The 12,365-nt window shown below is 41.7% G+C and overlaps 1 protein-coding gene across 1 annotated transcript in view; it reads right to left on the reverse strand.

The window, feature by feature from the left end:
- Nucleotides 1-12,365, reverse strand: part of LOC103182775 (nuclear-pore anchor-like) — a 168,099-nt gene that overhangs the window by 30,233 nt on the left and 125,501 nt on the right. The window contains exons 84-100 of the mRNA XM_042336810.1: nucleotides 12,020-12,365; nucleotides 8,905-8,928; nucleotides 8,435-8,464; nucleotides 8,278-8,313; nucleotides 7,975-8,001; nucleotides 6,919-6,945; nucleotides 6,340-6,369; nucleotides 5,859-5,885; nucleotides 3,931-3,957; nucleotides 3,375-3,401; nucleotides 2,980-3,009; nucleotides 2,822-2,857; nucleotides 2,527-2,553; nucleotides 1,341-1,367; nucleotides 940-969; nucleotides 782-817; nucleotides 486-512 (exon numbers count right to left, since the gene is read on the reverse strand). The exon at nucleotides 12,020-12,365 is cut by the window's right edge and continues 11 nt beyond it. Coding sequence (XP_042192744.1) covers nucleotides 486-512; nucleotides 782-817; nucleotides 940-969; nucleotides 1,341-1,367; nucleotides 2,527-2,553; nucleotides 2,822-2,857; nucleotides 2,980-3,009; nucleotides 3,375-3,401; nucleotides 3,931-3,957; nucleotides 5,859-5,885; nucleotides 6,340-6,369; nucleotides 6,919-6,945; nucleotides 7,975-8,001; nucleotides 8,278-8,313; nucleotides 8,435-8,464; nucleotides 8,905-8,928; nucleotides 12,020-12,365 — 814 coding nt within the window. The remainder of the gene's footprint in view (nucleotides 1-485; nucleotides 513-781; nucleotides 818-939; nucleotides 970-1,340; nucleotides 1,368-2,526; nucleotides 2,554-2,821; nucleotides 2,858-2,979; nucleotides 3,010-3,374; nucleotides 3,402-3,930; nucleotides 3,958-5,858; nucleotides 5,886-6,339; nucleotides 6,370-6,918; nucleotides 6,946-7,974; nucleotides 8,002-8,277; nucleotides 8,314-8,434; nucleotides 8,465-8,904; nucleotides 8,929-12,019) is intronic.

The raw sequence follows: 12,365 nt of genomic DNA on the forward strand, positions 1-12,365 counted from the left end.
CCATCCCTCACCACCTTCAAGACCCATCTCAAAACCCTCCTCTTCGACTGTGCTTTCGATCACACTGCTTCCCCCCCTTCTGCCCTCCACACTCCCCAATCCTGAACCACAGCTTAGGTCCGAAACACTGATTGTCCAGCACCTTGGAACATCCTCCCGACAATGAAGGTGCTGTACAAATTTAATTTTGTTGTTGTTTCGTCAGCAAATTCTTATGTTCTTATGACACCAAGAGATGGAGAGAAAGCGAGAGAAAAGGAGAGATCTTTAACCTTTGTCTAAACAGGACACAGGTTGGGGAGGAGGATTGGGGGGAGGAGAGGGGAACAGGTCAGAAATACTAAGTATAAAAGTTCTGACAAAACGTCATCGACTTGAAACTTTTAACTCATTTTCCTCTCTTCATAGATGCTGACCTGCTGCGTGTTCCCAGCGATTTGTGTTTTTATACTAAGTACAAAGAGTTGACATGAATTAAGTTTTACCTGTATCTTTTGTCTTCAGCTGTTTCTCTGCAAAGACCAGAAAGTCACGTTTTCTTCCACATCAGCAAAACATACCATTAATTTCATGAACCAAGTTCATCATAAAAAAATGATTTTTTTAAAAAATAATTTTATTCAATTATTAATTAAGTGTAAATGATAAATGATGATGATGATGATGATAATAATAATCCTGGGATTCAACCTGCTGTAAAGTGTAGTGACTGGGCATTTTGTGAGTGAATATGAAAATAGTGAAATTTTGAAATATTGAAATTTTGAAATATTTTCCTTACGTGCTTCTGCCAGGTTTTTTAGACAAGTTCTGTGATCTAGAACAAAACAATTGCAATTTATTGCAACAAGATCCATCACCAAACCAATGTCAACATCATCAATATTAACGAATAAATCAAGCCTGATTTGAAAAAAAACAGCATTGCCAATGACTCACCAGCTGTTGTGGAGCCTTTTCCTGTAGTTTCTGTAAAGAGTGTGTTTGGCATTAAATTGGGTTTAAATGAGCAATCCATCTTAATAACAATAATAATAATAATCCTTGCATTTAATAGTGATTTATTAAGTCGTCCAGATATCTCAAAACATGTCATAGCACCACACTGTAAAGTGTAGTGACTGTGTATTTTGTGGGCGAAATGTGGCAGCCAATTGCACACAGCAGTGTCCCACAAACAGTCGTGGCTTGAGTTACCAATTTATTATTTTTTTTTGAAGGAATTGAAGGAATCTGTCATATTGTATCATATTGTACATTTAATCACTATAATAATTGTCAGGTCAACGCAGCACATTATCTCATTGGGAGGAGAGTTCCAATTAATTTGCTTTGCTCACCAATTATTCCTTCAAGACGCTTGATTTCTGGGAAGACAAAGTACGTGAACTTTACATACAATAGCAATAATAATGCAACTACAACAACTTGCATTTATATAGTGCCCTCCACTAGGGCAGCCTCTCAGAACACTTAACAGTGGCAGAACTTGACTCCGAGTCGCGGGAGAGGAAGGTGACTGTAAGCACGGTCAAAAAGGAAGGTCTTCAGATTGAGGGAGAGTGTTCAACAGTTTCGGGGCATGGTGGCTGAATGTGTGACCTCCAATGGTGGAGCGGAGGGTACGAGGGACAAAAAGGAGGCCGGTGTCAGTCGAGCGAAGGTGCCGGTTGGTGGACTGGGGAGTGAGGAGGTCAGAGAGATAGGGAGGGATTTTGTGAGGATCTTCAAGTCGGGGGATGGAGAGATTGAACTATGAGGAGTGATTAGTCTCACACCACAGGCCGCAGAAACCCTCATGCACACTTTCATTAGATTGAGGCTTGACTATGCAAAATCCCTGCTTGTCGGCCTCCAAAATTCTTCCCTCCATAGGCTGCAGATCATCCAGAACTCTGCAGCCCATGTCCTCTCTCGCACCAGGCTCCGTGACCCTATCACCACCATCTTTGTGGGACTCCACTGGCTTCCCATCACTCAGAGGATACAGTTCAAGTTGCTGGTCCTCAGCTTCAAACCGCTCCATGGTCTTGCTCCCCCATCCCTCACCACCTTCAAGACCCATCTCAAAACCCTCCTCTTCGACTGTGCTTTCGATCACACTGCTTCCCCCCCTTCTGCCCTCCACACTCCCCAATCCTGAACCACAGCTTAGGTCCGAAACACTGATTGTCCAGCACCTTGGAACATCCTCCCGACAATGAAGGTGCTGTACAAATTTAATTTTGTTGTTGTTGTTTCGTCAGCAAATTCTTATGTTCTTATGACACCAAGAGATGGAGAGAAAGCGAGAGAAAAGGAGAGATCTTTAACCTTTGTCTAAACAGGACACAGGTTGGGGAGGAGGATTGGGGGGAGGAGAGGGGAACAGGTCAGAAATACTAAGTATAAAAGTTCTGACAAAACGTCATCGACTTGAAACTTTTAACTCATTTTCCTCTCTTCATAGATGCTGACCTGCTGCGTGTTCCCAGCGATTTGTGTTTTTATACTAAGTACAAAGAGTTGACATGAATTAAGTTTTACCTGTATCTTTTGTCTTCAGCTGTTTCTCTGCAAAGACCAGAAAGTCACGTTTTCTTCCACATCAGCAAAACATACCATTAATTTCATGAACCAAGTTCATCATAAAAAAATGATTTTTTAAAAAATAATTTTATTCAATTATTAATTAAGTGTAAATGATAAATGATGATGATGATGATGATAATAATAATCCTGGGATTCAACCTGCTGTAAAGTGTAGTGACTGGGCATTTTGTGAGTGAATATGAAAATAGTGAAATTTTGAAATATTGAAATTTTGAAATATTTTCCTTACGTGCTTCTGCCAGGTTTTTTAGACAAGTTCTGTGATCTAGAACAAAACAATTGCAATTTATTGCAACAAGATCCATCACCAAACCAATGTCAACATCATCAATATTAACGAATAAATCGAGCCTGATTTGAAAAAAAACAGCATTGCCAATAACTCACCAGCTGTTGTGGAGCCTTTTCCTGTAGTTTCTGTAAAGAGTGTGTTTGGCATTAAATTGGATTTAAATGAGCAATCCATCTTAATAACAATAATAATCCTTGCATTTAATAGTGATTTATTAAGTCGTCCAGATATCTCAAAACATGTCATAGCACCACACTGTAAAGTGTAGTGACTGTGTATTTTGTGGGCGAAATGTGGCAGCCAATTGCACACAGCAGTGTCCCACAAACAGTCGTGGCTTGAGTAACCAATTTATTATTTTTTTTTGAAGGAATTGAAGGAATCTGTCATATTGTATCATATTGTACATTTAATCACTATAATAATTGTCAGGTCAACGCAGCACATTATCTCATTGGGAGGAGAGTTCCAATTAATTTTCGTTGCTCACCAATTATTCCTTCAAGATGCTTGATATCTGGGAAGACAAAGTATGTGAACTTTACATACAATAGCAATAATAATGCAACTACAACAACTTGCATTTATACAGTGCCCTCTGTCGTTCAGATATCTCAAAACATGTCATAGAACCACACTGTAAAGTGTAGTGACTGTATTTTGTGGGCGAAATGTGGCAGCCAATTGCACACAGCAGTGTCCCACAAATAGTCGCGGCTTGAGTAACCAATTTATTATTTTTGTTTGAAGGAATTATTACCCCTGGAAAAGCGATCCGCCAATCGACAAACAACCGGGTTCCTACTTACCTCTAGTTAACAGAGGCGTGTGCGTGTGTGAAGTAAGGAAACTTGCCCAATGTTTCACCCTGGGCAACCCAGGAATCGAACCCAGATCCTCTTGCTTGCGAGGCGAGCGATATAACAGCATTGGAGCAATCTGACATATTGTATCATATTGTACATTTAATCACTATAATAATTGTCAGATCGATGCAGCACATTATCTCATTGGGAGGAGAGTTCCAATTAATTTTCTTTACTCACCAATTATTCCTTCAAGACGCTTGATTTCTGGGAAGACAAAGTACGTGAACTTTACATACAATAGCAATAATAATGCAACTACAACAACTTGCATTTATACAGTGCCCTCCACTAGGGCAGCCTCTCAGACCACTTAACAGTGGCAGAGCTTGACTCCGAGTCCCGGGAGAGGAAGGTTACTGTAAGCACGGTCGAAAAGGGAGGTCTTCAGGCGGGACTTGAAAAAGGGAAGAGAGGGGCAAGGGACGGATTGAGGGAGAGTGTTCAACGGTTTCGGGGCATGGTGGCTGAATGTGTGACCTCCAATGGTGGAGCGGAGGGTACGAGGGACAAAAAGGAGGCCGGTGTCAGTCGAGCGGAGGTGCCGGTTGGTGGACTGGGGAGTGAGGAGGTCAGAGAGATAGGGAGGGATTTGAACATGCGTGTGAGGATCTTTAAGTCGGGGGATGGAGGGACTGAACTATGAGGAGCGATTAGATTAGATAAACTGATTAGATTACAGAAGGTTGAGGGGCGATATTATTATGGTCTGTAAGACTCTGTTGGGAAAAGATAATGCACATCATGCAAAGCTCGTTTTATTTTGTACTGAACCAGTAGAACCAGAGGACACAGCCTGCGACTGAAGGGAGGAGTAAATTCAGAAAAAAAGCTGGGGAAACACGACTTCTGTAAATTTATAGAACAGGGAGACAGATAGATGGTGGAAGCAGAAAATGTCATTTGTTTCAAGAACAAATGAGAAAGATTTCTGCAGGAAAATAATATCTGGGAATACAGTGTAGAGACACACACAGACATAGACACACACACACAGAGACAGATACAGAGAGACTGAGAGAGAGACACACACAGAGACACACACACACACACAAACAGCATACAGTTTGGGATATGACATGTCAAGCGACTGCCAGGATGGTGGAAGGTGAACCCAATGGACCTTGGTCTTCTTTCTGGATGAGAGCTAACTTTCTTCAATTGAACGGCAACAAGACCGAGGCCCGCCTAATTGGCTCCCGTCGCGCCTCCACACCTCACCATCCATGGATGCACACTCCACCTTGCTAAGCCAGTCCAGAACCTTGCTGTCTTGATCGAACCTCAACTATCCTTCCTGCCCACATCCGTGCCATGACCCACTCTGCCTTCCCACACCTCATTGCCCAGCTCTGCCACTGTCTCGCACTCAGGCCGCAGAAACCCTCATACGCGCTTTCATTAGATTGAGGCTTGACTATGCAAACTCCCTGCTTGTCGGCCTCCACAACTGCTCCCTCCATAGGCTGCAGATCATCCAGAACTCTGCAGCCCATGTCCCTCTTGCACCAGGCTCCGTGACCCTATCACCCCCGTCCTTGTGCGACTCCACTGACTTCCTATCACTCAGAGGATACAGTTCAAGATGCTGGTCCTCAGCTTCAAACCGCTCCATGGTCTTGCTCCCCCATCCCTCACCACCTTCAAGACCCATCTCAAAACCCTCGACCGTGCTTTCGATCGCACTGCTTCCCCCCCTTCTGCCCTCCACACTTCCCAATCCCGAACCCCAGCTTAGGTTCGAAACACTGACTGTCCAGTGCATTGGACCATCCTCCCGACATGAAAGGTGCTATACAAATGTAATTTTGGTGTTGTTCTTTCGTCAGCAAATTCTTATGTTCTTATGACACCAAGAGATGGAGAGAAAGCGAGAGAAAAGGAGAGATCTTTAACCTTTGTCTAAACAGGACACAGGTTGGGGAGGAGGATTGGGGGAGGAGAGGGGAACAGGTCAGAAATACTAAGTATAAAAGTTCTGACAAAACGTCATCGACTTGAAACTTTTAACTCATTTTCCTCTCTTCATAGATGCTGACCTGCTGCGTGTTCCCAGCGATTTGTGTTTTTATACTAAGTACAAAGAGTTGACATGAATTAAGTTTTACCTGTATCTTTTGTCTTCAGCTGTTTCTCTGCAAAGACCAGAAAGTCACGTTTTTTTCCACATCAGCAAAACATACCATTAAATTCCTGAACCAAGTTCAACATAAATAAATGATTTTTTAAAAAAATCATTTTGTTGAATTATTAATTAAGTGTTAACGATAAATGATGATGATCATAATAATAATCCTGGCATTCAAGTCGCTGTAAAGTGTAGTGACTGGGCATTTTGTAAGTGAATATGAAAATAGTGAAATATTTAAATATCAAAATTTTAAAATTTTGAAATTTCGAAATATTGAAATTTTGAAATATTTTCCTTACGTGCTTCTGACAGGTTTTTTAGACAAATTCTGTAATCTAGAACAAAACCATTGCAATTTATTGCAACAAGATCCATCACCAAACCAATGTCAACATCATCAATATTAACGAATAAATCGAGCCTGATTTGAAAAAAAAGCAGTATTGCCAATGACTCACCAGATGTTGTGGAGCCTTTTTCTGTAGTTTCTGTAAAGAGTGTGTTTGGCATTAAATAGGGTTTAAATGAGCAATCCATCTTAATAACAATAATAATAATAATCCTTGCATTTGATACAGTGATTTATTAAGTCGTCCAGATATCTCAAAACATGTCATAGCACCACACTGTAAAGTGTAGTGACTGTGTATTTTGTGGGCGAAATGTGGCAGCCAATTGCACACAGCAGTGTCCCACAAACAGTCGTGGCTTGAGTAACCAATTTATTATTTTTGTTTGAAGGAATTATTACCCCTGGAAAAGCGATCCGCCAATCGACAAACAACCGGGTTCCTACTTACCTCTAGTTAACAGAGGCGTGTGCGTGTGTGAAGTAAGGAAACTTGCCCAATGTTTCACCCTGTGCCACCCAGGAATCGAACCCAGGTCCTCTCGCTTGCGAGGCGAGTGATATAACAGCATTGGAGCAATCTGACATATTGTATCATATTGTACATTTAATCACTATAATAATTGTCAGATCGATGCAGCACATTATCTCATTGGGAGGAGAGTTCCAATTAATTTGCTTTGCTCACCAATTATTCCTTCAAGACGCTTGATTTCTGGGAAGACAAAGTATGTGAACTTTACATACAATAGCAATAATAATGCAACTACAACAACTTGCATTTATACAGTGCCCTCCACTAGGGCAGCCTCTCAGTCCACTTAACAGTGGCAGAGCTTGACTCCGAGTCGCGGGAGAGGAAGGTTACTGTAAGCATGGTCGAAAAGGGAGGTCTTCAGGCGGGACTTGAAAAAGGGGAGAGAGGGGCAAGTGATGTATTGAGAGAGAGTGTTCCACAGTTTCGGGGCATGGTGGCTGAATGTGTGACCTCCAATGGTGGAGCGGAGGGTACGAGGGACAAAAAGGAGGCCGGTGTCAGTCGAGCGGAGGCGCCGGTTGGTGGACTGGGGAGTGAGGAGGTCAAAGAGATAGGGAGGGATTTGAACATGCGTGTGAGGATCTTCAAGTCGGGGGATGGAGGGACTGAACTATGACGAGCGATTAGATTAAATAAACTGATTAGATTACAGAAGGTTGAGGGGCGAAATGATTATGGTCTGCAAGACTCTGTCGGGAAAAGATAATGCACATCATGCAAAGCTCGTTTTATTTTGTACTGAAGCAGTAGAACCAGAGGACACAGCCTGCGACTGAAGGGAGGAGTAAATTCAGAAAAAAAGCTGGGGAAACACGACTTCTGTAAATTTATAGAACAGGGAGACAGATAGATGGTGGAAGCAGAAAATGTCATTTGTTTCAAGAACAAATGAGAAAGATTTCTGCAGGAAAATAATATCTCGGAATACAGTGTAGAGACACACACAGACATAGACACACGCACACTGAGACAGATACAGAGAGACTGAGAGAGAGCCCTGTCTGAACAGGGCACAGGTTGCGGAGGAGGATGGGGGGAGGAGAGGGGAACAGGTCAGAAATACTAAGTGTAAGAGTTCTGACAAAAGGTCATCGACCTGAAACGTTAACTCATTTTCCTCTCTCCATAGATGCTGACCTGCTGCGTGTTTCCAGCGATTTGTGGTGTTATACTTAGTACAAAGAGTTGACATGAATTAAGTTTTACCTGTATCTTTTGTCATCAGCTGTTTCTCTGCAACAACCAGAAAGTCACGTTTTCTTCCACATCAGCAAAACAAACTATTAATTTCCTGAACGAAGTTCATCATAAAAAAATGATTTTTAAAAAAAATCATTTTATTCGATTATTAATTAAGTGTTCACGATAAAGGATGATAATAATAATATTTGTGGTATTCAACTCGCTGTGAAGTGTAGTGATTGGGCATTTTGTGAGTGAATATGAAAATAGTGAAATATTTAAATAACGAAATTTTGAAATATTGAAATTTTGAAATATTTTCCTTACGTGCTTCTGCCAGGTTTTTTAGACAAGTTCTGTGATCTAGAACAAAACAATTGCAATTGATTGCAACAAGATCCATCACCAAATTGATGTCAACATCATCGATATTATTGAATAAATCAAGCCTGATTTGAAAAAAACAGGAATGTCAATGACTCACCAGCTGTTGTGGAGTCTTTTCCTGTAGTTTCTGTAAAGAGTGTGTTTGGTATTAAATCGGTTTAAATGGACGGACAACCAACCAATCAAATCAACCGATCAATCAACCGATCAAGTCAATAACGTCAGCACCATCATCAACAATATTAATACCAAGAAAGAAATCCACACAAACATCAAATCAACAAGACCAATAACATCATAATAAATATCAACAACGACAAATTTGTCCTCCCCATATATCTATCTACAAGAGAGAAGTACATAGATATTTGGGGAGGACACATTTGCAGGGCTATGGGGAGAGAGCGGGGGAGTGGGACTAGTTGATAGCTTTAAGAATCGGAATGAACATGATGGGCCCAATGGTCTCCTTCTGTGTTGTATAATTCTGATTCTTTGATTCTATAAACATCATCAACAACATCAATCTCAAAATTGACGCTGAAACAAGAAATGTAAATGTGTTACCTGATGTGTCCTTTTCTGCAGCCTCTGTAAAGAGTGTGTTTGGGGTTAAATATGTTTGAAATGGACAGTCAATCAACAAGTCAAACTAACAACATCAACATCATCAACAATGGAGAGAAAAAACAATGGATCTAACTAACCAGTTCCTGTGTCGTCCTTCCCTAAAAGTTCTGTGAAGAGTGTTTTTTGGGACATTAAATAGGGTTGAAATGGGCAATTAAATCCACAAATTAACCTACTTTATGGGACGTTACTGTGCATAATTGGCTGCCGTTTTTCGCCAACAAAATCCACGGTCGATTCACTTTACAGTATATTCCGTGAAGCGCTTTGAGACATCTCGATGACATAATAAGACACTGTATCAAATGCAAGGATTATTATTATTACCAACCAACAACGACAATTTGCATTTACACTGCGCCCCTCACACAAGTAGCATCCCAGTGTGCTTGACAGTGGTAGAGCATGAGACTGAACCAGGGGGAGGGAGTTGAGAGCTAAGCGTAGGCGTGGTCGAATCGGAAAGGTCTTCAGGCGCGAACTGAAAATGGGGAAGGAAGGGGGCAAGGCGGAGGGATAGAGGAAGAGTGTTCCAGAGTTTCGGGGAGTAGTGATTGATAGGCGCTATACAAATGTAAGTTTGTTGTTGTTGATGGTATTTTATCTCATCAAGAGGAGAATTTCAATCCTTTTCCCCTTTTTTTCTTTGCTAACCGATTAATTCTTGAAGACGCTTGATTTCTGGGGAGAGAGAGGGGGGGAGGGGACAAAGTAAGTTCACCTCCGTGAAATAGCAATCATAAAAAAAAATCAAGCTTCACATTTATCACAGCACCATATCTCACTGGGAGGATATCTCAAAGCGCTTCTCAGGATTTTACACCGTGAAGTATAGTTTTGCAGCACTCTGCAGGTCATCCAGATCATCCAGAACTCTGCAGCCCACGTCTTCTCCTGCACTGGACTCCGCGACCCCATCACCCCCATCCTCGCCCGACTCAATTGGCTTCCCATCACTCAGTGGATACAGTTCAAGATCCTGGTCCTCATCCTCAAAGCCCTCCATGGTCTTGCTTCCCCTACCTCTGCGACCGACCAACCTGCCCACTACCTCTGCTCAGCGGGCAAGTCTGCTTCAAGTCCCCCGCCTCGCCTGCCCCACCATTGGCGGGCGGGCCTTCTGCCCCCACCCTCTGGAACTCTATCTGGCAGTCCCTATGCCTCGCCCCCTCCCTTGCCTCCTTTAAGACCCGTCTCAAGACCCTCCTCTTCGACCGTGCCTTCGGTCATCCTCCTTCCCCCGCCTGCCCTCCACCCTCCCAATCACGACCCCCAGCTAGGGTCCGAAACCTTGATTATCAAGCACCTTGGGACATCTTCCTGACGTGAAAGGTGCAATAGAAATGTAATTTTGTTGTTGTAATAATTCCTTAAACATAATAATAATAATAAGTTGGTCACTCAATCCATGACTGTTTATGGGACATTGCTGTGAACAATTAGCTGCCGCGTTTCATCCACAAAATACACAGTCACTACACTTTACAGTATGTTCTGTAAAGCGCTTTGAGATGTCTCAAAGACGTGATAAGGCGCTATATCAAATGCAAAGATTATTATTCTTAAACGGCCTTGAAGCGACAAATTGATTGTATCTGTTGGGGATTGTCGGCCAGCAGACCAGGAGAGAGTGAGAGAGAGAGAGAAGAAAGGAAGAGCGAGAGAGGGAGAGCAACTCAGTTTCCTTTTGGAACAGTGCTGTGGGAGATCTTTAACATCCGCCTGAAACAGGGCTGGAATATTAAGCTTTAAAAAGTTGGTAAATAAATTTGACCTGTATCTTTTTTCATCAGCTGTTTCTCTGCATCGATAAAGATAATTACATTTTAACACGTTGGCAAAATTCAATTATTAATTCATTATTGAAACTAATTGATGATTAGAAGGTTTGAGTTTGGAGTCCTGTAGATTAGTGGTTTACAGCACTCGCCTCACAAGCGAGAGGACCCGGGTTCGATTTCCGGGCGGGACGAAGCCTTAGGCAAGTTTCCTTACTCCACACACACGCCTCTGTTTACCAATCAGTCAGCAGCAACTCGGCTGTTAGTCGATTGGCAGATCACTTTTCAGTGGTTAATAATTCCTTCAAAAATTGTGGGACACTGCTGTGTGCAATTGGCTGCTGCGTTTCGCCCACAAAATATACAGTAAATTCACTTTACAATATATTCTGTGAAGTGCTTTGAGACGTCTCAAAGACACGATAAGGCGTTATATCAAATACAAGGATTATTATTATTAGAATCCTTGAACACGGCGATCACTGGACTATTGAAATGTTTTCCTTACGTGCTTCTTTCAAGTTTTTAGCACAAGTTTTATCTGGAGAAAAAATAATATACCACAATATCATCAGCAACAAAATCAATATCCACCCCATCAATATCATCAATGTCATCAAGAGTGATTGAAAAAAAGCATGGAATGTCATGACCCATCAGATACCGTTGTGCCTTTTCCTGTAGTTGTTGTAAAGAGTTTGTTAAATTGGGTCAAAATATTAAATATCAATCGATGAAATCGGTTGCATCAAAGTCGTGATCACCAATTTCAACACCGACAACAAATTAATATTAAATCGACACAAACATCAAATCAACCACACCAACATCTCCAATGAGGGATCCTGTAGCTCAGTGGTTAGGGTGCTCGCCTCGCAAGCGAGAGGACCCGGGTTCGATTCCCGGGCGGGTCAGAGCGAAGCATTGGGCAAGTTTCCTTACCCCAAATGCACACACAACCCTCTATTTACCTAGCAGTAAATAGGAACCCGCTTGTTAGTTGATCGGTGGATTGCTTTTCCAGGGGTAATAATCCATTCAAAATAACTTTAAAAAAAACACATTTGTTCACTCAATCCACGACTGTTTGTGTAATGTCGCTGTGAGTAATTGGCTGTGAAATGCTTTGAGACGTCGTGAAGACATGATAAGGCGCTGTATCAAAGGTAAAGATTATTATTATTTTATTATTATCAACATCATCAACAGCAATGACAAAATAATCTTATCAACAATAATACTAAAAAAAACATGGAATGTAAATGTCTCACCATATCCTGTTGGATCTTTGACTGTACTTCCTGTTGGATCTTTGTCTGTACTTCCCGTTGGATCTTTGTCTGTACTTCCTGTTGGATCTTTGTCTGTACTTCCTGTTGGATCTTTGTCTGTACTTCCTGTTGGATCTTTGTCTGTACTTCCTGTTGGATCTTTGTCTGTACTTCCTGTTGGATCTTTGTCTGTACTTCCTGTTGGATCTTTGTCTGTACTTCCTGTTGGATCTTTGTCTGTACTTCCTGTTGGTTCTTTGTCTGTACTTTCTGTTGGATCTTTGTCTGTACTTCCTGTTGGATCTTCGTCTGTACTTTCTGTTGGATCTTTGTCTAAAGGTTCTTT

Source organism: Callorhinchus milii, unplaced genomic scaffold, assembly GCF_018977255.1.
Source record: "Callorhinchus milii isolate IMCB2004 unplaced genomic scaffold, IMCB_Cmil_1.0 Scaffold7, whole genome shotgun sequence".
NCBI lineage: Eukaryota > Metazoa > Chordata > Chondrichthyes > Chimaeriformes > Callorhinchidae > Callorhinchus > Callorhinchus milii.